Here is a 24447-nt window from a genome sequence, read left to right as displayed (position 1 = left end):
TTCCTCTTATTACATAAATAATTTTTTTACTAAATTAAACTTGTCTAAAACAATAAAAATTAAAAAATTATATATAAACTTGAAAATATATATAAAAAAAACAAAAGTTAGTCACCGGGCGAGATTCGAACCCGTAACACTCGTTTAGCAGTCCGCGTCTTAACGCGCTGGACCAGACGGACAGTGGCCAGCAACACGAAATTAGCGACCATATTCTGCGTCGAAAGAAAAACGCATGAAAACTCGAAAACACGCGTTTTCTCAAACATAAGACTAATCTAGATAGATTGTATACCCCCAAAAACCCCCATATACCAAATTTCAGCGAAATCGTTAGAGCCGTTTTCGAGATCACAGAAATATATATATATATATATACAAGAATTGCTCGTTTAAAGGTATAAGATATACATGTATTTGTGCTATTTCCTTTTTTGCTTTGTTCTGATTCTCCACTTATTATTGCTACCCTTATACATACATATTTCTTCCTAACGGTAATTTCCACTACCTGAAGGTTGTCTGGAAGAGATGGCTTTTTAGCGATAGGACCACCTGTTGTTGCTTAATTTTTTATGTTAATTGCTATATTTGATCATGTTTTCGTTGTGCACAATAAAGAATATTATTATAATTATTATTATTAAGTACTGAAAAAACATGCTACTAATTTTACCGTAATGAATGTTATTACAAAATATGCTGGAAATTTTATTAGCTTTCCAAAAATATACAATTTATTAGTATGTGATATTATATGCCCAAGTAATGATGAATTTTGTTCAGCATAGGTCATTACGCACCGTCACAGAAATGGCAGCCGACCGTCGACGATATTTCGTTATTTCTTGTGTTCTATTTTGCGGATAAATTCGGGTGAGGTCATGTTCAAAAGAACAATAAACATACTATTATTGTTTATTAACAACCGTAGTCATAACTGTAGTCGTTTACAAAACATTTGACAACGTATAATTTTTTACCGTGCATGGATAGCATAAGTTCTGATAAAACATGCTTCTCTTTAAATTATAACTTTACCGGAAATAATGTAATTACAAAATATACGAGACATTTCCTTACCTTTCCAAAAATACGCTTTATTGGTGTATGACATTATATGAACAAGTAATGATGAATTTTGTTCAGCATGGGTCAAATAAATGGCGGCCGACCGTCATTGTTTTTTTTTCATTTTTGTTCCGGTTCTATAATACTGATCAATTCGTGATGGATACCATTTGCAAGCATATTAAATGTGATTACACTCGGTTGTTTCTAATCTAAGGCGAAAACTTAACCAATTTTAAAATAATGAAGAAAATGTTACATGTTTACTTCAGAGGTTTGTTTAGTAGAACTACGGTTATTTGGTAACAAAATAGGTGCTGTGTCGCCTAATTGTTTGTTAGGATTTATATGACGGTGCGCAGTGACCCATGCTGAAAAAAAAAACATCATTACTTGGTTGTATAATATCATATACCAATAAAACTTATGTTTCTCGAAATTTCATAAAATTTCCCGCGTATTTCGTAATAAGATTAATTGCGCTAAAGTTATAATTTATTGAGTTAGAAGGATGTTTTAGCAGCACTTATGCTATCCATGCATGGTAAAAAAAAATATAATTTCAAATATATTTAAAAACACTACAGTCATGACTACGGCTGTTATAAATCATAATGTACGTTTAATAATTTTTCAAACAAGACCTCACACGAATCGATCGGTAAAATAGAACAAAATTAATAATAAGCGGCCGCAATTTATGTAACGGTGCGTAGTGCGTAGTGACCCATGCTGAACAAAATTCATCATTACTTGGTTATATAATATCACACACCAATAAAACGTATATTTTTGGTAAGCTCATAAAATGTGCCGCAAATTTTGTTATAAAATTGATTGCAGTAAAATTATATTTTATAGAGTTAGAAGGTTGTTTTATCAGTAATGGCGTAAGCCGTATCCACGGTAATAAATCACATATTTTCAAATATTTTGTAAACAACTACAGTTATGACTAAGGTTACTATAACACAATAATAGTACTTCTAATATTCTTTCAAACAACACCTCACACGTACCGATCGGTCCCATAAAGAGACCTCCTGGAGTTAGCCTTTGTACTGCTTATCCTGTGCCATATTTATATTTTGTCTTTTGTACAACAAAGAGTTTATACATACATACGTCTCAAATTGTGAATAAATATCAACGACATTTGGCCGCCATCTTTCTCCCCATTTTTCGATCCCCCTCCCCCCTCCATAAACTAAAAGCAGCCAATTCGTATTCTGGAGACAACGAGGAACATATCCATACCAGTTTTAGGTATTTAGAAGAGATGTCGACGGCGTTTCTCAAAAAAAAGCGGCCAAGTGAGAGTCGGACTCGCCCATGAAGGGTTCCGTACCATTTATGACGTATTAAAAAAACTACTTACTAGATCTCGTTCAAACCAATTTTCGGTGGAAGTTTGCATGGCAATGTATATCATATATTTTTTTTAGATTTTTCATTCTGTTATTTTGGAAGTTACGGGGGGGGGGGGGGGGGCACACATTTTTCCACTTTGGAAGTGTCTCTCGCGCAAACTATTCAGTTTAGAAAAAAGTGATATTAGAAACCTCAATATCATTTTTAAAGACCTATCTATAGATACCCCACACGTATGGGTTTGATGAAAAAAGATTTTTTGAGTTTCAGTTCTAAGTATGGGGAACCCCCAAAATTTATTGTTCTTTTTTTTCTATTTTTGTGTAAACATCTTAATGCGGTTCATAGAATACATCTACTTACCAAGTTTGAACAGTATAGCTCTTATAGTTTCGGAAAAAAGTGGCTGTGACATAATCGGACAGACAGACGGACATGACGAATTTATAAGGGATCCGTTTTTTGCCATTTGGCTACGGAACCCTAAAAAGGTCTATTTCCTCCAGACTAATTAGGTCGCAATTGGAAAGATGACAAACACAATAAAATTACCCAATGACAGACACAATTTTATCAAAACTACCAAATGTAGGTTATGTAACATTGTAGGTTTAATGGGATACAAAATACAGACATATCATTACTCCAAATGCAATTATCTCAGGCCTTTACTTGAACAGGAAGAACTAAAGTAATTAAATTATATAAGCCCCACTTACGAGAAGGTGTTCAAATCCAACTCTCCTGGGCAGCAATCGGGACGTGACACGGGAAGTCCCATGATCCGGATAAATTGTGATAAGATAAAGTAGGTAAAAAAAAAATTGAAATTCATTGACGGCACATTAAAAGTTTCCCCAAAATTTAGAAACTGTCAGAAGTGTCAGAACTAAAGTTATGTCTGTACCCCTAGTGTAAATTTAGTCGATAGCGATACGTGACGTACGCGTTTGCGTTAAGTCTCATTTTGTATGGGTTTTTGAACAGCGCGCCAAGCGGGACGTTTTGGAAAGTCAAAAATCTCATACAAAATGACACTTAACGCAAACGCGTACGTCACGTTTCGCTGTCGAAAATATTTACACTAGGGGTACAGATGTTATTACTTACACTTATTTTTTCATTATTTAGTGGTCTGAAAATACTTTTCTTTTTATTAATTAAAATATTTTTACAGTACATATGGTACTACTTTACCGCACTAGTGCGAATATTAGCATAATTATTACGTTACTGTGTCGAACATTTAAAGGGCCATATGTACTGTAAAACGTTGTAAGATACATGTGCGAATAGGTAATTAGCAACTCGTGTCGATTTAAAATTTCCTATTTTTCGCACTTGTATCGTAATGTACTATTTTTATGAGCAAGTTATGTATTGCTAGTAACTGGCATAGCGCAAAAATTAATTTATATAGTATGTGTCCGGAACGTATTGCGGGGCTAATATTTGCCAACGTCATGGAGTAGATGGCGCTAGTAGTCAAGTTTAAGTTAAATAACCGGTTGAAGGTTATTGTGATTTTTTAGCTGGAGTTGAGAAGGTAGATGTGAACGACGGGAGGAGAAGGAGGTTGTGTACGAACAAATCTACGGGGAGTGATATTTGCTTTTAGATCAAGTCAAGGCCGATCTTATGGTGTTATTAGAATAATGATGTATCTCTTGTAGATTGTGACCAACGTATATCAGTACTCAGAGTGAACAGTGATCCGGGGATAAGTTGATGGCTAATATGACCTTAAGGTAAACTTTGTGTGAGGAATGGGGTCGCTATAAGGGGAGGTTTGGAGGCGACTATTAAGCTGAAGAAACCACCAGTATCAGTAAAGGCATCAGCTCATTCGTTAGGTTAATAAGTATGGTGAGATTGACGACATGTATGTGTTGATGATAAATATTCAGTTAGGTACTAAAACTGTATAAATTACTCATTCCAAAATCTTCGTAATTATTTGAAAAGGGGGTTAAAGAAGAGGCCAGAATGTTAGGTTCGTGTTAGTTCTTCGAAATTGGCCAGATCTGGATATGTTATATAGATATTATGTCCTATGTACCTTTTGTTAAGGCAGGTAAATAATCTTTCAAATCTTTTTTTAATATAGATATTATACGATATTATCGCACAAATTGACTAAGTCTTACGGTAATCATAATAAGGCTTGTGTTTGGGTTCTTAGACAACGATGTATGTAATATAATAAATAATTTATAAATACATAAATACCTGCATAGAAAAAAACCCATGATTCAGGAACAAATATCTGTGCTCATCACACAAATAAATACCCGTTACCAGGATTTGAACCCGGGACTGTTAGGATACTATTATCAGGTCAATTTAGAATTTTATCGATCGCGTATATCCCGAAAGTCAGCGTGGATTCCGTGCCCAGCGTTCCACAACGGACATGATCTTTACACTTCGGCAAATGTAGAGAACAGAAAACACCTCTGGTTGTCGCGTTCGTTGACCTAAATAAGGCCTTCGACACAGTTAGCCAAGAAGGGCTTTATTCTGTACTGGCACACATGAGACCAAATCTCTTGAACCTTGTGAAGTCCTTTCACGAAGGTATGCAAGGTGCAGTGGTGTTCGACGGTACCGTGTCTGACCCGTTCTCTATGCGTCGAGGCGTTCGGCAAGGCTGCGTACTGACCTCTACCCTGTTTGCTTCTTCTCGTTGCTGCTAAAAACTGCTTTCGGTGACGACCAACAGGGTATCCATCTGCATACAAGGACCGATGGTAAACTTTACAACGTTTCCCTTCTAAAGTCTAAGCGAAAACGAGACAATTTATTCGTTGACCACTTGCTTTTTGCTGACGACGCAGCCTTCATTGCTACATCGCAGTTTGAGCTTCAAACTATTATGGACAAATTTTCTCGGGCCTGTGCTCTGTTCTCTATGTCCATCAATCCCCGGAAAACTGTTGTATTGGCTCAAGGGTGTGCGGAAATACCGATGATCATGTTGGATGGACGAGGAATTTCATAAGGCTGTAAAGCAACTGAAACGCGGAAAGAGTCCAGGCAGTGACGGCACTCAAGCCGACATCGCCTACTCTTGTATGGGGCTGAGACTTGGACATTGTACGCCAAGCACGAACGTCGTCTCAATGCATTCCACATGGGCTGCGCCCGGAATATTTTGGATATAAATTGGAAGGACAAGATTACGAACGAGAAGGTTCTTGAGATTGCTCAGCTACCCAGCCTCTTTGCGCTACTGAAGCAGAGACACTTACGTTGGCTGGGGCATGTGCATCGAATGCAACCTTCTCGTTTGCCGCGGCGTGTTTTGCTTGGCGCCGTAGCTGATGCCAAGAGAAGCGTCGGTCGGCCTATGTTTCGGCATAAGGACTGCGCCAAGCGAGATATGCACGCCTTCAACATCCCTGTTCATAAATAGGAGGAGCTTGAACTTCATCAGTGGTTACAGTACATTGCTGCTGATAAAATTTTCAAAAAATAATTGTGGGGTCACAGTTAAGTGTAACTTAATAAAGTATCTTAATTAATGATTACACTAATGAGTTCTATGTCTGGTTTAATTTATCGCCCGTATTAGATTTACACACTGTATATCCATGCTCATTACACGTATAAATGCCCTTACCAAGATTTGAACACAAGACCATCGGCTTTTTAGGCAGGGTCACTACCCACTAGGATAGACAGGTCAATCAATATTTTACTTAATCTTGATTTGTAATTACTGACTACCTACTGTCAGAACAGCTCTTAGTTAAGTAGGTTATGGTGTTATACAGATGCGCTGCCATGAATATTTTATTCATTAACAGACAAGTCGTGTTCTGTTGATGGCTGCACAAAACATATACCTAATATATGCTTTTTGCTTTCCAAGAAGCTTTTAGCTGAATAAATACGGGTTAATGCACAAGATTAATGCCCCACTGCAACTAACAGCCGTTACGTTAGTTACGGTTGCATACAATATTAAATAATAATAGCCATATTTTTTTAAATATCGTTCTAATAAGACATGTAATTAAAAATCGAGTAGTGTGTACGCGCTCAATAACGGCGCCTGATTATGTAGTTTACTGTGCCGTATTTCTAATGTTATCAATTAGGGATTTAATATCCCCTTCGCTTCTTACATTATAAATTTTGTTTTCTGTCTCGCTCTTCTTCACTAATATGTTAGACTTCTGGTTCTTGGCGGACAATAAAATTCGCATAAAATAATTAGCGTTTCAGCTTAGTCATATCCATGGATATAAATCCTTTTTGCATTCTTATTGCCAAAAACTTTGCCGTTAGTGAGACGAGTCTTGTGCTTGTTTATCCATTGGTCCCGGGCTGCCTTAGTGCGCATGCTCCTGCATGACCTGCTCAATGTCATCGGTTTTGAGGTCAAGCTTTTGCGAAATAGATGTTACTACCTCGTCTAGTTTTTTTTTATGTTCGACCTCGTCCACGCAATCTCAATTACTTTCTCTTTCTCTTTTTGTTCGGACATTTCTACTCTTTCCTCCAGGGCTAGGTTGCACTTTTGTAAATAGAAAATTTTCCTCTCTAATACGATAATTTTGTTATCTGCTCTTTCTTTGAACTTGACTAGTTCGCCATACCGTTCTGAGTATCTTACATTCCACTTAGAATAAACAGGAGTGTACAGGAGGTCAATTAGAACGTACATTTTGATGTCTAAATGATGTAATTTTGTTATCATTCGCCCAAATATAAGTTTCAATTGGTATCCAGGCTTCAAAAAGAACGTCAAAGTGCGTGTGATGTTTCAGGCGTCTTTTGCCAAGTTTTGTTTCCCGTAAGTACGTGGTCAAAAAATAAACAAAAAATTACAGTCGGTAAAGGAAACGTGTAGGAAAAAACATCAAACCAACACAAGTCAGATCCGACATTTCCTGCAGTTTATTTTCGATGTTGAAGACTACTTCACGTTTTTTGTTTACCTCATTCAGCAGAGTCTCCACCGTAACGTTTCCAAGTTCCAATGAAATTCTAGGCATTGTAGGAGAACCTTTATTTCACAACCTTCACACATATATTTTAGGTCCACCTTCCACGCACATTTCTTATGTAAAATTCCATCACATCCACCCTTATGATATCCTCCTTCCTTGTTGGTACCTATCTTCCTTAGCAGTTGATACAAACAATTTACACTTTTTACATTGTACTATTGTAAATATTTTTAGCACCGCGTACCGTAAACTGTCAAACACGTCCACACTCAGAGCGCTGGGAGCGGAACTATGTAATGTTCTTCCACTTCTAAATATTTTCCATTCTCCATTATATTTTAGTATTGACACAACGAAAAACTAGGTGTATAGGTTTTTATTTTTTTATTTTGCAATACAAAAAAAACTAAAGCGAAACCTAGAATGTATTACACTGATGCGATCGACAGCAAAGTCAGTTGTTAAGATTTAGTTAGTGGAAAATTTCATGGAAAAAGTACCGTTATTTCGTTAGGCTGGCAAAGCTATTCCCTCTTAAGACCCGTAGAGGAGAATAACCGGACATACGAAAGCATTTTTCCCAAGCGGAAAGGGAGACCTTCGCTAAATTTGAATCAAATTGTCGCAATTTTTTCAGTTCTAGCAATACGTAAAAGAAATTGGAAAGTTGCCCTGCTTCAGCCAAACATTAAATTGTGACCTAAATACTAAAGGACCCATTAGGACAAATTTTTTTTGATACGACCGCATAATCAAGGGTAGAGTCTGTGCGGAAAGAGAACAGCCGTGGCAGAAATGGGAACTATCATTAGCAATTTAACATGGCAATCAAACCTTTGACACCCATCTTGTAAAAAATAAACAAACTTGTGTCGTTTATATGTCATTATGTATTTTTATTTACAAAAAAAACCTCAAGGTTTATGTATAAAATACTTTCAAAAACGGAATTAAACCGTACATAATGCCACTAGGGAAATTATATTTCATATAAGTTATTCAGTTTTGTCACAGAGAAAAAGCGGCTATAATCTCCACTATTGACTTTCAAAAATTTTGCGCTATGATGGGTATTTGTGTTGTATTTATTATTAAATAATTAACTATCTAATAGTCCGCCTAAGTAATTAATCTCCGGAACATAATCGGTAACCGTATTTATTCCAAATATATTAATTTACATAAATATGCAGGTCATTCATGATCTTAAAATAACTGACAAATAGTGTTGATACTTTGCCATTATATGCATATTAATTATATGAATAATTTACTTTCAGGACTGAAAAAAAGGATCTACGGTATATCGGATAAAAGACCATTTAGTAGATGATATGCAAGCATTTGTAATCCACGCCTCAGATTCAAGCACATCCAATTTATATGAAGATCTTTCGGTCTCTGTGGTTGTTCTGAAGCTAGCTCAATCAGTTACATTGAATATTTAGATTCAGACTTCAATTGTAACGAATAAAACTTTTTCAATTAAAATCTTTCGTTATTTTTAAGTTCAAATACTAGATTCTTTTAGTTACGAAATATTATTTCATATTTAGCAGTGACTTTTCGACGACGTAAAACATCGTGAGAGATCCCGACTAATTCCAGCAAGGCCTACCTATGCACTGTTTTTAAATCCCAGATACTAAAACGACACTTCGATTGCCCAGTTTCTACCCAATCTACCCCTTCGGTTTTGTACTAAAATAACTGTTGGACTGGAGAGATCAGCATCTCATTCTCGAATGCCCAGGGGTGGCAGGGTACCGGGCACAACACCTCGGTTCGCAGGGATCTCTCCCTGAAGTCATCGGCAAAATCAAGGGTCTATTAGGATTAAAGGTAGAGTTGGGTGAGCGAGAGTAGCGCCGCCAACCCACCACGCAAAATAGGCGGAATCTTATGACATCGAGCTGCGGAAACCAAGCGTAAACCTATAGGCGAACTTGAGACTCCGGTACCGTAAAAATGGAACTGTCTTTCGGTAGATGTCGTTTGACGTCATCCCGAGGCGTGTATACATGAGGGAAGAAATGGAACGATTCGCGCACTTCTGGTAGGCTTTTTTTAATTATTAGCTCTTTCGGTTAAGAACAGTGAATTTTTGAATTTTTCCTTTCATATAAAATTTGTAGTATCGTCCGCAGACGTAACTGCTTGATAAATAAAACATTATTGATAAAAATGTCCTTTAAATTATATATTTATTCATTTTCGATAGTTTTTACAAACTCGCTTCAGACCCGGAAATCAGGAATTTCTGGGTCCAGGAATCAGAATACGAGTACATACCCGTTTACAGGAATTCTGCAATATGTTGCATTCGACTAATGGCCAGCTTTTAGGGATGTATTAATATCTATACGTGATCTATGTGAGACGGGCAAGCGTTAATAATATTCTATTTTTATTTAATATCATTTATTAAAAAATATATTAAAATAAATTAAATTAGTAAAAAATATTTATCGATACCTATCTACTTAATAGCAAAAACCTGTAATATAAGAAGAAAAATGTTTTATACCTACTATTTTATCATTATATTACACACATGTACAGTTCCAAAAAAATACGTGCATACCTCACAAGAGCAAATCACAATCATATTCTGAGAGATACATAGTGATATATCATCTCTCAGAATATGAAGTAAACTGTGAACTATGAAGTAAAGGACGCCAAGGACGAAGAATTTTGTACCCCACCATTTTCTTTTTTTTCCCACGCGTATTTACCGCCGGCATCATGGACGGGACAGCAACATTTACGCGCGGGCGATAGATATAGAAAATGGCGGATCAACTCTTCGTGCTTAGCGTCCATACTTTCGTAAATAAATCATTCCAAAATCGAAAATGCCTACCTATTAAACACTATTAAATACTTTGGCAATAACAACGACTGACCAGACTTGCCATTTCTGACCACAACAACAATTGGATAAGTAATCTAAAGTTCTCTCTTTTTCAATCTTAGTTTGACGCCGTTGATGGATTCGGTTATGATCCTATGAGCGAACTTGGGCTCATCTTCCGGGGCGCCGGGAAGCACCTCGTACCGTCGAAGGAAGTTGGATAGTGTCGCCTTCATCGCCACCCAAGCGTAACGGAAACCTAGAAATCGAAAAGCAATTAGGCAACTTAAATTGCGAGGCTTGAATGTTTGGTTACGTTATTTAGCGAATTTATTATAAAACTGTATATTCAACACCTGTCCGTCTGGTCCAGCGGGTTAAGACGCGGACGGCTAAACGAGTGTTACTGGTTCGAATCTTGCCCGGTGACTAACTTTTGTTTTTTTTTATATGTTCAAGTTTATATATAATTTTTTAATTTTTATTGTTTTAGACAAGTTTAATTTAGTAAAAAAATGTAGTTAAGATTATCACCTATACACCACCATATTACAATAAATAGTTATAACCGAGCAAAGCTCGGTCGCCCAGGTACTACCTATATAATATACAAGAATTGCTCGTTTAAAGGTATAAGATTAAAGGTTTACCTATGCAGTTCCTCGGTCCCGCGCTGAATGGCACGAAAGCGTATGGATGTAGGCTGTTGAAGAACCTCTCTGGCTTGTACTTCTCGGGCTCGGGGAACATCTTCGGGTCGGCGTACAGGGCCTCGTAGTACACGACGACTTGCGTTCCAGGAGGAATGATTCTACCATCTGTGGAAGAAGGAGTTTCTGATATAAACAAAATTTAATATATTAATAACTGATACTATTAATATTAGAACTGTAGATGTGGGTGTCAAGACCGCTAAGCTTAAGTAAGCGTGACTGGGCTGGGCATGTCTGTCGTAAGCATCCGAAAAGGTAAGCCAAAATGGCTACTGAGTGGGGCCCACGGGACACCACAGGTGCCCGATTTTTGAATTTTGATCGTTCTGTTTCGTGTTCCCTCTTTAATAATATCTCCAATACTAGAAATTTAAATTCTACTAATAGAATTGGTCAATACTCAAAAATAGCAAATTTTACTTATACTCGTAGAATTGGTCTCGCTCGTATTTCAAAAATAGCATTTCGCCGTATTCCACAGATTTAAGAGTGATAAAATTCAAAAATCGGCCCCCAGGTGGTCAACGGGGTTAAGATAAACCAAAAAGGAGATAGCGGGACGACTTCGATGCATTCTACGCCGATTCGCGGGTAATAACATGCGGCAGGCTCGCACGGAAAAAATATATGCCCAGCAGTGCGGCACTGAAATACCCAAAAAATATTGTAGTATTGTTATGTAAGATAAATATGTTGTACCTTTTAATGGTAAATCATTTTGCAGCTGCCTTCCAATTTTTGTTACTGTGGGGATGACACGAATGCTCTCTTTAATGACAGCCTCGAGGTATTTCATTTCAATGAGATCGTGGTTGGTAGGCTGTCTCAGCTTGTCACTGTTGAATATGGAGTTCTGTTCCTCGACTACTCTCTCCTGAATTTCCGGATATTTGGCTAAACAGTACAGAGTGTGTGCCATTGTCATTGTTGTGGTGTAGTGTCCCTGTGGAAAAAGAAATATTATAAGTGCTGAAGACATCTTATTTTACCATTTTGATTCTAACGTACTACATAAAATAAACATATAAGAATACAAAACAGAGGAAAAACAGCAATCCAATGTTATATTATTATGCTAAGTTCTAATTATTAATGCTTAAGCCAAAGCTTTGTTGGCAACTATTGACGTATATAATAATGAACAAATGCAATAATAAGTAGGTATGTGCATTATGCTTTACGAATATCTTACTGTGAAACAGAGCAGAGTGATTTCTTCATTGATGGTGTCATCTGGAGCAGGATCGCCATTGGGCAGGGTACTTAGAAGAAGGGAGTCTAGAAGGCAAGCCTTTTCGGATACTTTCTCGTGAATCAGAGCGTTTATGTCAACGGTAGCGTCCCTGTTATTGCTCTTAATTTCTTCGATGAATTCGTTTAGCTTCACTCTTCTCTCACGAATAAGCTGTATTAAAAAGAACGACCATTATACAAGGAATACTCTTCTTATCTGAGGGCTCGGTAGTAACCCCGCCAAGACGAGCAAAGCGAAACGCAAGGGCACTACCTATCTTTTTTCGAAGCGCTTCGTCGTTTTTGAATCCTTATAACTTGAGTTTGGATAATACCAGATAAACAAGATTCTCAGGATATAATGTCAATAGTAGACTTATTAAACATAAAAAAATCTATTGCATAGCTCTCATGCCTTAAATTTTATTCATATCTAATAAAAGCCGATTTCGTCACTGACTCACTCACTCACTGATGATCATCACTGATGATCCTTAGGGTACTTCCTGAAGTCTTAGGAAGCTGAAATTCGGTAATTGGTATTTGGTATTCATTACTACAAGAAGTATTGTATAGTAAAAAATAATGAATACCTAGGGAATACATTTTTCACCTTATGGCCATGAGACGGTAGCGAAACTGCCAAGTCATATATTTTGACTAAGGTGCAGAGTTTCTCAAGTTAGGGCTTGTAAGTAGAGTTATAAGCTTAATTCTACAAGAGGTCTGATAATTTTTTGACAGTGCGAGCCTTATGGTTTCGTCTTGAATATATATCAGAAACTTGGCAACATTTTACATGAAAATGTTGATGGGATATTTTATTACATCCAATAATTATGATCATAATATGAGTAACAGAAAATTATGATGTTAAAACGTAACGTACCTTGTCACTGTAGCCTCTAATTGTTTTAATAGTATCCATCATTTCTCGATAAATGGGTGTCAGTTTAAAGATGAAGCTAATATTCCTCCAGTACGAGAAATAGTTTTCGGTAGCGATTTTGATAACCCTGAAAATATTTAAAATTAAAATCAAATTAGGCGAAGGGTTTAAAAAGTAATAGTTCATGAAGAATTTTTTGAAGCTGTTAGATTTTTACAATTTGGGGTTAAATTTTTCACCTCCTGGGGCCTGGCGTCATAGGTATATAAAAGACATGGTAATATAACATCTCGTGATCTCGTGATGTGCTTAATTATATAAAAAAAAAACCCATGTTTATTTTCTGATTGTGATTCATTTATGAAGGTACAATCATTGTATTTTATTTTCAAAAGTACAAAAGATTAGGCTAATCTGTCGACTGTGATTTACTTGACTGAGCAGATGTTAATATTTAATAAAAGACTATTAAAATATGATTAAAAGCATTGTTATTATAATCCATATGTTTTTTTTTAATATAGGTAATATTATCAGTATTTTATTAATTATATTAAAATACAATAAACACATAATGCCATGTATGTATGACAAAAATACAGTTAACACTGGGAACGCATGTCATATATAAATGACATTGAGAAAATCTACAATTTCCACCTCAGAATTTTATTTTTATTTTTTTCATGTTAAAATTATCGGTAGTCGATAACAACAAATTTTATTCAAATATTGAACTACAAATTTTCAAAAAAACAAGTCATTAGTATTTCTTGATAAGGATACAAAGCGGTATTATAAAAGATATGACTTACCTAGCGCTGGCGTCTAAATAAGGGTGGTCGGGATTGGCGAGCATATTATCATCGACACCCATCAATGTGTTGCATAGGATATCAAACATGAACGGTCGAAGGTATCTGTATATATCCACAGGGGCCTTGTCCACGTATTGGTCTAGCACTTGGTAGAGGGCGTCTGTACGCGAATTGACTGCGTCAACGCGAGCTTCTAGCGTCTTGAAGTGGAAACTGGGAGTCATCAGTTTACGAGTCGATTTCCATCGTTCGCCTAAAAAGAAAAATAATAAATTATTATCAGTCTAATCGACCAACCAAAACTTCGTTTTTCATTTATGGCTGTTAGGCTTTGAATCTGCAAATTGCCTTTAAGTCATTTATAAAGTATGAATCACCTTCTGATGTTGAGACAGAATTCCCGAAGAAAGGCATCATAGCAGCGTTCCTTTCAGTAGGCTTGGCCAACTCTGTCGGATGTCCAAGGATCGACTAAAAGGAGAATATTAACTGTTGCATAAAAATTATATTATCATATGCACCTATTGCATAAACATTATTTGTGTAAGTATTAGTAGCAGTAGTAAGGGGTGTGGCGAAAAAGCCGAAGCAACGCTAGGAAGATGGCGATAAAGACAAACTTGTATACAAAAGTCCTAATCCCTAGTGTATGGAAGGTGAGAAACACTGTGCATACTGATTCTGATGCAAACGCGAGGTATTTTGGACAAAGAGCTTCTAGACAATAGACAATCTATATTCCGCTATGAATATTCTTTGTCGTCGTTTTCCATACCTATTTGAATGTAAAGTTTTCAGAAAAAAGTATTCCATTTACTTTTTTCGAGATTCTGACAAATGACATTTCATTTTTGTAACACCAGAAATTTTACATATGATTTGGAAGAATTGTGCTGTGTTCACTGCAATATATTATCAATATAAATTTAATATTGCTTATTACAAAATATACAAAAGAATAAAAAAAAATGTTGTCCTTTTACCAATTCTACGGCACAATAGGTGAAATGCAATTGCCGTTCATCACAAAAAAAATAGTTGTCATAATGATCATAATATTGGATTTGACATTGTCAATTAAATATGACGTCTTGATTGAAATTCAAAACAAAGATAAATTTATTTACAGTACTATCTACAAATCGTTTTTTAAATGGACAAAGCCGTATGGATCGATGAGGTATATACTCCTTCAAAGTGTACCAAATATTGTTTCTTCTTTTTCCTACTGAAAAAATGATTCGTCGAAGTCATCGGACAAACATGGGAAGCGGTTAAGGGAGGCAACAGGGGAATCTCGCGCCAGCAGCTTTCTCGCGCAAAGGATTGCTATCGCTATACAGCGCGGGAACGCTGCCTGCGTGATGGGCACCGTAGGCTTAAAAGGTAGGTTTTATGGATTTTTTATTTTTTAGTTAGGTTTAGTTTTTATTTTATAAATATCCAATAATATATTTTTGTAATATATTTTGTACTTTGTTACCTTTAACTTTGTTTCAGTTAATAAGTCACAAAATGCGATGTGTGATGCGATGACGGTTCATAAAAAATTTACTCATATGAAAATGCGTCACAAAACTGTTGAAAACTTCTATCGTGTTTTAATCTCTTTTTAAATAAATAAATAGTACTAGTAATTCTGAGTAGAAATAACTTTACACTTACTATATTCTCGAGAAAAAGTAAAATTCATGATGCCTGTAATTATTAAACCAATAAAATAAAATACCATGGTAAATGTTTGGAATGTACAAAGCTCTTTCAAATGATACCCCACTTGACCTAGACATAAAAGTGGTGGCGAAATCTTTTCTTGGGGAACTGGGGCGGCGCTTGCGGGAGAGGGGTCTCGACCCCCGCTCCGGGTCGTTCCTAGCGCAAAGGTTGCCCAGCGCTGTTTAACGCGGAAACGCAGCAAGCGTGATGGGCACCTTTGCGTTGGGAGCGACACGCGGGTTGGGTTTTTTGACTAGTTTTTAGAGGTTAGTTTAGGTTTAGTTTTATTTATAGTTCCACGCTAGCCCAATCCGCATTGGGCTAGCGTGGGGACTATAGCCCGAGCCCTCTCGCGCATGAGAGGAGGCCTGTGCCCAGCAGTGGGACGTATATAGGCTGAATTATTATTATTATATTATTGATAGTTTATTTGTTAGTCCTTAAGTATTATTAATGATTGTATTTTTTATTTGATTTGTGTTTCTATTTTTGTTTTGAACAGAAAATAAATATCACTATCGACATAACAGTGTTGTTCATAACAGTTCCAAATTTCAAATCGATAGAAGTGGTTCTCGAGATATTTAGCGTTATGAACAGATAGACAGTCCGCCCGGACAGAGTCGCACCATAAGGATTCCTTTTGTACCTTTTTGGTACGGAATCCTAAAGAGGCGCAGCATTACAAGTCGATATAAATTAATTATCTTTCTCTGGTTTTTGATCAGATTATCCTCTTTGTTGGGAAGCCCACGCAATCGGCACACTTAAAAACGAACTTTTACCTCGTTCAAGAATTAATGATTCATACGATTAATAAGATACAGTTTAAGCAAAAAAGGGCACGCTGCATTCTTTAGATAGTTAACGCGAAATAGATAAATATCTAGGGGACGAAAACCGACCGCCTCTATAGGGCCTTTTTTGTGGGTACAAAACTACGATATCTAGGTATACAAACACTTAAATATACACGTGTCTTTACTCTCTGGACATTGACCGAGATTTCGAGTATATAAAACATCAATACACAATACAACAAATAGTAGCATACTGTATTAGTCGTTCACAATGATGATAAGATTAAGTAACACTAGTGATATGATATGACATACTCTTTAATTACCGTGTATCTACATTCAGGCTGTTCCGAAGTATTAAATCGTCAATCATTAATTTCTCCGTCAATACTGTGTCGTTTGCAATCAGACTTTGTTTTGTACATATGTTAGAAATATTCTAATCGATACGTCCTATTCATTTATGTCCAGAGGATAGAGAGACTTACAAAAAAAGTTATGAAAATTAATTCATGAAAACGCAAAATTGAAATAAAATATCGATAACCCTATACAATGTGGTAAAGGATTTTCGATATTAACTCTCATCACAGAAATATGATCACTAATGATTGCGGTTATAACATTGTCTCATTCCAAATTCAAACTCATTTTCCAGTGCCATTTATTGTTGTTGTATCTACGTAGTGAAACAGACATTTTTTTAAGACAGCTTTAATAAAATCTTGTTTTCTTACCCCGACATCGTCTGATTCACAGAGCATAACCCACTCCTCGGAGCCAACCGTCAAACGATAGTTAGTCATGCCGTATTTTCGCCATTTGTCTAATAAAATCTTAGACACACCTGTAAAAGTAACAGAACACATTTAATTTCAACCGTAAAACTTTCCCTAAGATTACAAAATATATATATATATATCTCAATCATTTCTTGCAGTCTTGTTGTAAGAAAAGGTTACATTCAGTCTCATCAACATGCAATTAGATCACCTCAGTCACTAAAGTCCGTTTTGATTACGGATATGTCACGTACTCTCCATTTTTATTATCCCTCGCGCTTCTAATTAAAACCCTATCTGATGCAATTATACCGGTACCCTTAGCTTGATACCAAATTGTAAATAGGTAAAGAAATATTTTTATTATGAAGTCATAGCTGGATCGTATATAATCAGTATTTAGTAACAATATTTACAATCACTAACCATCAGAATCAAAGCCGAGTTCCAGAGCATTTCCAATGATAGGCAGCCCGTCCGATCCATTAAACTTGCTGAGTAATTTTTTGGCTCGCGTGTTCTTGCGCTTGCGGTCGTAATAAAATACCAGCCCAACGAGTACACACAGGAGGGTAGCCACGAGAATCATCGTGATACTGAAAAAAAAAACAAAATTTCTATAAACAAGTAGCTAATGTTCAATGGAAAAAAAAATGTAAAATTAGGTAAGTACGTGCTAAATGATATGTTAGTCTCACCTCCGAGACTCATGCCAATGAAAGTTTTAAAAACAAATATAATATTAACATGACCCTCCTTTTTTGTGCAGGCAAAATATAAAACGACAAACTTTTTTCAATTTCAGATTCGACCAAGACAGATATAATTCGACCACAATTACTCGTAGAAGATAAAAACAGGCGTTCTAACATCTAACATATAAAACCATTAGTATTTTGGGCGATTTATTAATAGGAGACATTATGTTTTTCATAAAATATCTTTAACAAACATATATAAATAATACCTCCGATAGGTATTTCATGAAAAAGAGAGAGCAACTAGAAACTTTCGCAAACCCTCGTAAATGTGCAAGTTAAATTTAAACTTTGCAGTTACCTACATATTAATATACTTACTGGATGTCAGCGAGTGAGCATCATATAATTCCTACATAAGTTTCCAACTCGAAGTTAGTGGGAACATGAATCTATATTTATAATGAGGTCTTCATGAATGTTGTTTACTCGTAAATTTACCAGTTAGGTAAACAATAATAACACCAGCCAATATATGTACATCCCTTTACTGGCGATAGGCAGATGCCTATGAGATGGTAAACAAGCAGAATTAGACTACCCCACGCTGACCCAAAGCGAATTCACATACACCATTGAATATCTTCGCAACTAAATTCAGTTATTAGTGATAATTAAGTGGTAAGTTCCGAAGAACTCATTACGACACTGGTTTTGCGCAGATTTTTTTTTTATTGTATTTGTTACTGAATTAATCAAGTTTTATTTTATCTGTATCATTTTAGGCTAATATTGCTAATCATTAGGGTTAATTATCATTTAGGTCGGATCCTAAATTAGGATTCCTAATGCAGCATTTTTCTTACTTTCTTTCCTATTCTAGTACTAGCCAGGTGTGGTATATGGCCGGGCGGGGTTTCATAGTGGAGGCCATTACGTCAGAGTACAAAGTGCCCTCTGCGGGGCAATATTGTGATTAAGGTAATACGATTGCGGGTATAGTACTTGTATGTAGGTATGGCTAACGTATGGCACTACTTTACTATAGGCGTGATTCTCCACGTGAGTTGAACTTTAATGCTGTTGTTTTTGGAGGAGTAGCGAGGTATTTATACCTATATAAAAATAATCTAATAATTTATAGACATATTATTAGTCCTAGAACTTTCCTTGGCAAAAAAGTGTGCTTGAGAAATCAAACATCGACAAATCACTTATCAGTGAAACCACTAATTGTTAGGTATGGTTGCTAGTTGTACGTTATTGCATTGTGCAAAAAGTTTAAAGATATAAAGCCCTGCATTACCGATAGATTAAATTCAAATATGTGTTGATAATGAGACGTAGGTACGTGTTTGGTTTTGTGCGAATGTGAGTGCATTTTAACTACTCAATATGATTACAATATATCTCATGCTAAATTACCAAATAATGATTTAATATGAACATAACAAATACATTGCTAAATGTACAGGACAAGTTCTCATCAAAAGCTGCATAAATTAACCGCCGCTCACGGTGATAAGGCATTTGAAATAGTAATTTGGGCCATTTGCAATTAGCGGGAAATTTTCTTAAGCGCCGGGCAAGTTGGTCCGCCGATCAGCCGCCGCCGGCACGTCGGGAGTTGCTAACACTCATTAATTTCTTTCAAGTCCCGCCGACAACTTCCTCGGGTCTTTCAGACCAACAATTATTAAGGAATTACTCTTGGTTCATTATTCCGCGAGAGTAAATTACCACACGCGCATTTACTCGTTAGCTGTATTTCCGATTGAACACATCGCAAATTAATCGTAACTTTTTGCTCCAACATTAGATGTTATTGTTCAGTTGTTGAGATTGCCGGTAAAGTGCGGTTCAACAGCAGTATTTGTGTTTCAGCATAAAGACATAAAAAAAGATAAAACTAAAAATGTTTCAGAAACGGATTTTGTTGTACGTTTGATGTAATAAAACAGTTTTCATTTGAGTCTTGTTGGAGAGGCTGTTAGCGAGAAATATATTGCGGCTAGAACTCCGAGGTCCAAGTTTGAAGAGAATCACTGGTGGGTAATATTGTGGGCTACGTTATGCATTAAAGTTTTAATCGAATCAACTTTTCAATAAATCTAGCCCCTTGTTGCGAGCTAAACGTGCGCTGCAGCTAAACGCTGACAACTATTAGGTACCTACTTATGTTTTAGAGGTAAGTAGTTAGTTTTATTTGTTAATGAAAGAAATAAATGATAAATATACCTTTGATATACTTACCTACCAACTATACTAATGCCTTTGTAAACTTACTTGTTAGATAAGATCCCGTATGTAAATAAATTATAACACCAATACGATGAGTATAAAAATGAACTGAATAGAATTTGAACTATTATTTAAAAATATATATCTAATATTAAAAACAAATTGAATTTTCTGTAGAGCAACTGAATGAGAGTCGTGCGAGCGACGTAACTTGCCGAGAGGCGCACAGAAAACAAATTAATTACACAAACAAAGTTCGCCCGTATATATTACGACGAGATGACTCCGCGACTACTTAGAGCTTATGCTCGTAACGGAATCTGAGTAATGAAGTTAGGTATAATTGAGACGTGGCTATGCCCGCGGGTAGGGCGGTAACGAGTTCGCACCTCGCATACAGAATAGACTCTTGGCTCGCCCCCTTTCACCCTACTCAGTCAGTGTTTACACAACAACGCATTTGCTTTAATTATGAAACTAGCATCGCTTTTACACATTCAGTAACTGAGTCTGAGCTTTGAGGCAAGCGTTGCGTACAAATAATTTCTTTTTTCAAATAATAATTTCCAATTTGAGACATTTCTAAAAATACACGATAAAATCTTAATTATAACAAAAATAATCAAATAGTGATCATTGTTTCATTTTAAGATATTAATTATATATATAACAACAAACTGCCGCTGAGTATAGGAAAATGCAAGCACATAACTTTTACGAAAAAGCGGTTGCTTGTAAAAACATCGAATGCCATAGACAATGAACCTTTGGAAGAAGTTTCGCTTATAAGAGATCTCGGGGGTGACTCTAGACAAAGAATTATCATTTAATTCACACCTTGATAATGTAATACATAAAAAAGGCTGACCAACTGCTTGGCTTTATCCAAAGAAATTGCAAGAAATTCAAAAAAATCTTGGCTCTAAGCTCTAGTTCGCAGTCTGTTAGATTGTCTGATATATGGAATCCGTTTTACAAATGTCACGTAGAACGAATCGAACGTATACAAGAGATTCCTATTTTTTCTCACTGTTCATGGGATTTCTCACCAAACGCTACTACATAAAATTGTCTCGGGAACGCTAGACTGCCCACAGCTTTTGAAACAAATATACTGGACGGTTCCGCGACAGCATTCTTGACTAGCTAATTTTCGGTCTTTCTTATTTAAAACTTCTAGAACACATTTTGGTTATCATAGTTCAATACTTAGAATTTGTAGAGAGAGAGAGCATAACTTATTATATAAACAAATTAGACTTGACATGTTAAATATGACACAAAATCAGTTCAAACTACATAGACTCAAGACAAATCCGTAATTCCAAAATATTAATTACTAATGTTACTGATTACTAAATAAGTTCATTTATAATAAGTTCATGTCCAATTCAATGTGAAATAACATTAAATTTGGTCAATTGATTTACGCAATTACATAATCATGGTTTTTGGTGGGATAATACTTACAGCAAAATAAATATTTTAATACCTAGGTAATATAATAAATAGCGTGTTTTATTAGAGAAACCATTATATTTTTGCACACATTTTATTTTATTTAAACTTCCAGTACTCCATGATGAGTTAATTAATACAAACCGCATACAATTTAAGTGTAATTTTATGTGACCCAAAATACATAATAATATAATTAATTTAGGAAAACCGCAGATATTCGGTCAAATATAAAGTGAAGTACGTGTCCTTACCCGTACCTGCATATCCCTACTTAAACGCTTTAACCACTTCCAAGATACCTACATGTTTTTATGAATGAAGCAATAACAAGATCTTTAACCTAGAAATGAGGCGCCGTAGACCGCACGCAGGGATTTCCGCCACGTAAGGCACCATAAGTACCTACATAAGTAACACGTTACGTAATTACGTCTATAAATGGCAATAGTAAACAATAACTGCCATGGGGAACACCTTACATATAAATTGTATAATCGAACGACTTCCTTCCTTACACGGGAAATCATGAATCGGAAATCCAACTTATCGTGGTATTGTGCAATGTTGTGATTTAGATTTCGAGCTTTAATGGCACGTGTTGTCAAATTATTAACCCAATAGTCATATAATAGTACTATCGTACATAAATTACACTTCCTACAAAACCGGAGTTTGACAGCGATTTATGAAAGAATCATGTTGTCCCTTTCTACTTATAATGTATGGCACTATGCCTTTCGGCTATTTAGAGTTGTCAAGTATGAGCGTTTAGCATTCGTTTAGGTCATTATATTACCTTATCTGTGGTTGTGACGCAGAGGAGCGTCAAGTTTTGCCAACCCTAAGGCCGCTTATACACGTTCGGTGTTTTCGCCAGGTGTTTTGTCCAATATTGACAGACTGTCACTTGTGATATACTGTGACACTGCAATGGCAGACGGTTTGGCAGAGTGCGTGTAAGCCAGTGATACCATGTATGGTGAAAAAATTATTTTTAAATAAAAAAAATACCACTGTTGATTTTATAGATCTACAAAAATAAGTAAGGTTCATTACCTTTTCAAACTAGATGCATCATGTGCAAAAATTTAAAACCATATTATTTAGGATCAGAATGAAATCGATTTGTCATGTTTTTATAAAAATGTATACATTTGACTTGAAACATTAGAGATATGATGGTTTATACAAAATTATGACTGTAATCGGAAAACGTAACAAACAAAGATCAGTAAACATACATATATCCGTATTAGGTAACAACATTCTACTCTAGACGACATCAGTTAAAGTTTAAGCCTCTTAGCCATTTCTCTAATGCCACAGCTAAACAATGATTAAAAAAAATGCACATAAGAGCGTCTTCAAACTTCTATACTCTACTCTACCGAAGCAGTAATACAAAATCAGTTAGAAATATATACTTATACAATCCATAATTTAGCCATTTACCGAAATAGTCTCATATAAACATAATATTGAACATATAAATCTCATACATAGTAAGAAAAGCATAAATTACCTTACTTTCTGAAAATTACCCTACTGTTCACGCCTTCTTTCGTAGTATGATAATTTATAAACAATATTGATACAATACAATCATACAATTATGTGATAATTTATGAACTTAAAAATAAAAAGTTATTCGGTGTTTTTTCTCTTTCGTCCGGAATCATTTTACAGCACTTTGTCACGCATGCATATTCAAATAATTTCTTGTACCTATTTCGCTACCTATATACTGACGTCTCGATCAGACTGATGGCAGGTTGGCATATAAGGTCATAGAGATAAGTGTAAGTGTAGTGTTTGTGTCGTGCGTAATTATCAGGAAATTGGTATATGATGAAATCCTGTATTAGCAAAATTGCTTCTGTAGTATAATAGGTTCATGGATACACCAAAGAAAACAAGTACTTACCAAGGAAAACACGACAAATGTTCGTTGAAGACACTGGACGTCTACAAGGTCGCATATTGGGACACCCTACTACAATTTAGGAGGGATTTAAATCTTCTCGGGTCAGAGGTGTAGAGTTAGAGCCGGCGTAGCTTTTTTTGACGTTCAGAAGCGCATTGTAATATGCCTACTTGGGAAATTAACTATCTGTATCTTTAAGCTGCCTAATAATTGCAACGCTGAGCCGAACAGAGCCGAGTGCCCCCGAAAGGTCCAGTGTGTCACCCCACTGACCCGACTGCTATTTTGCAGTAATGTAGAATTACAACAACCAACATAAAATCCACGCGAACGAAGTCGCGCGCAACAGCTAGTACCTACATATATTTATTGCGCTCAAAGACTTTTAACTGAAGCTGTATAATATACCCTGTAAGATTTTTTGAGGCGAAAAATCTTGAATGAGATGACTCTCGTTTTGAATCTCCTTCAGTGGGCTGGTTCCCTTGAAAGTTCAAAAGGTTTGGGTTAAGGAAATCGTGAGCAACAGGAAAAATACTATGGAAAACTTTTTTCTTGAAAAATACGGGCATCACATTGATCACCGGGAATTACCGTTCTTAGTACGTCATGCGAACTCGATTAATTAAAAACAAACCAAAGTAAATAGTAATGGGTCGGCAAGATTCGAACTTTAAGATGGTTCGTCAAACATTTGCTAAATAAACGATATGGATTAGATTTATGGATGCGTTTTTGTTTGAAGATACGTCACTCGTCAATTCATATCATATCTTTAGGATTTTTTTGGCGTATCTTAAAGTTCGAATTGGGCCGGGTTGTATTGATCATAAATACAAGTTTAAAAGCTAAAGGAATGCTCGTTCATTTTGGTCGTAAGGATAATAATGAAAATGAAAAAAGTTGATTTCTTTG

General features: G+C 35.9%; 1 protein-coding gene across 1 annotated transcript; it reads right to left on the bottom strand.

Moving 5' to 3' along the window:
• Positions 1 to 9585: 9585 nt before the first annotated feature.
• LOC133516854 (cytochrome P450 4d2-like) lies at positions 9586 to 20649 on the bottom strand. Its single transcript, XM_061849855.1, has 10 exons — positions 20193 to 20649; positions 17635 to 17804; positions 17164 to 17273; positions 14288 to 14381; positions 13908 to 14163; positions 13093 to 13219; positions 12163 to 12375; positions 11670 to 11913; positions 10908 to 11075; positions 9586 to 10516 (listed from the first exon to the last, which is right to left on the bottom strand). Exons 2-10 carry the CDS (start codon positions 17795 to 17797, stop codon positions 10353 to 10355), a joined length of 1539 nt encoding a protein of 512 aa, XP_061705839.1. The 5' UTR covers positions 17798 to 17804; positions 20193 to 20649; the 3' UTR covers positions 9586 to 10352.
• Positions 20650 to 24447: the final 3798 nt, after the last annotated feature.

This window comes from Cydia pomonella, chromosome 4 (assembly GCF_033807575.1).
Source record: "Cydia pomonella isolate Wapato2018A chromosome 4, ilCydPomo1, whole genome shotgun sequence".
Taxonomy (NCBI): Eukaryota; Metazoa; Arthropoda; class Insecta; order Lepidoptera; family Tortricidae; genus Cydia; species Cydia pomonella.
Note: the sequence above shows the minus strand (reverse complement) of the source record. Positions and strands in the feature narration are given on the sequence as shown.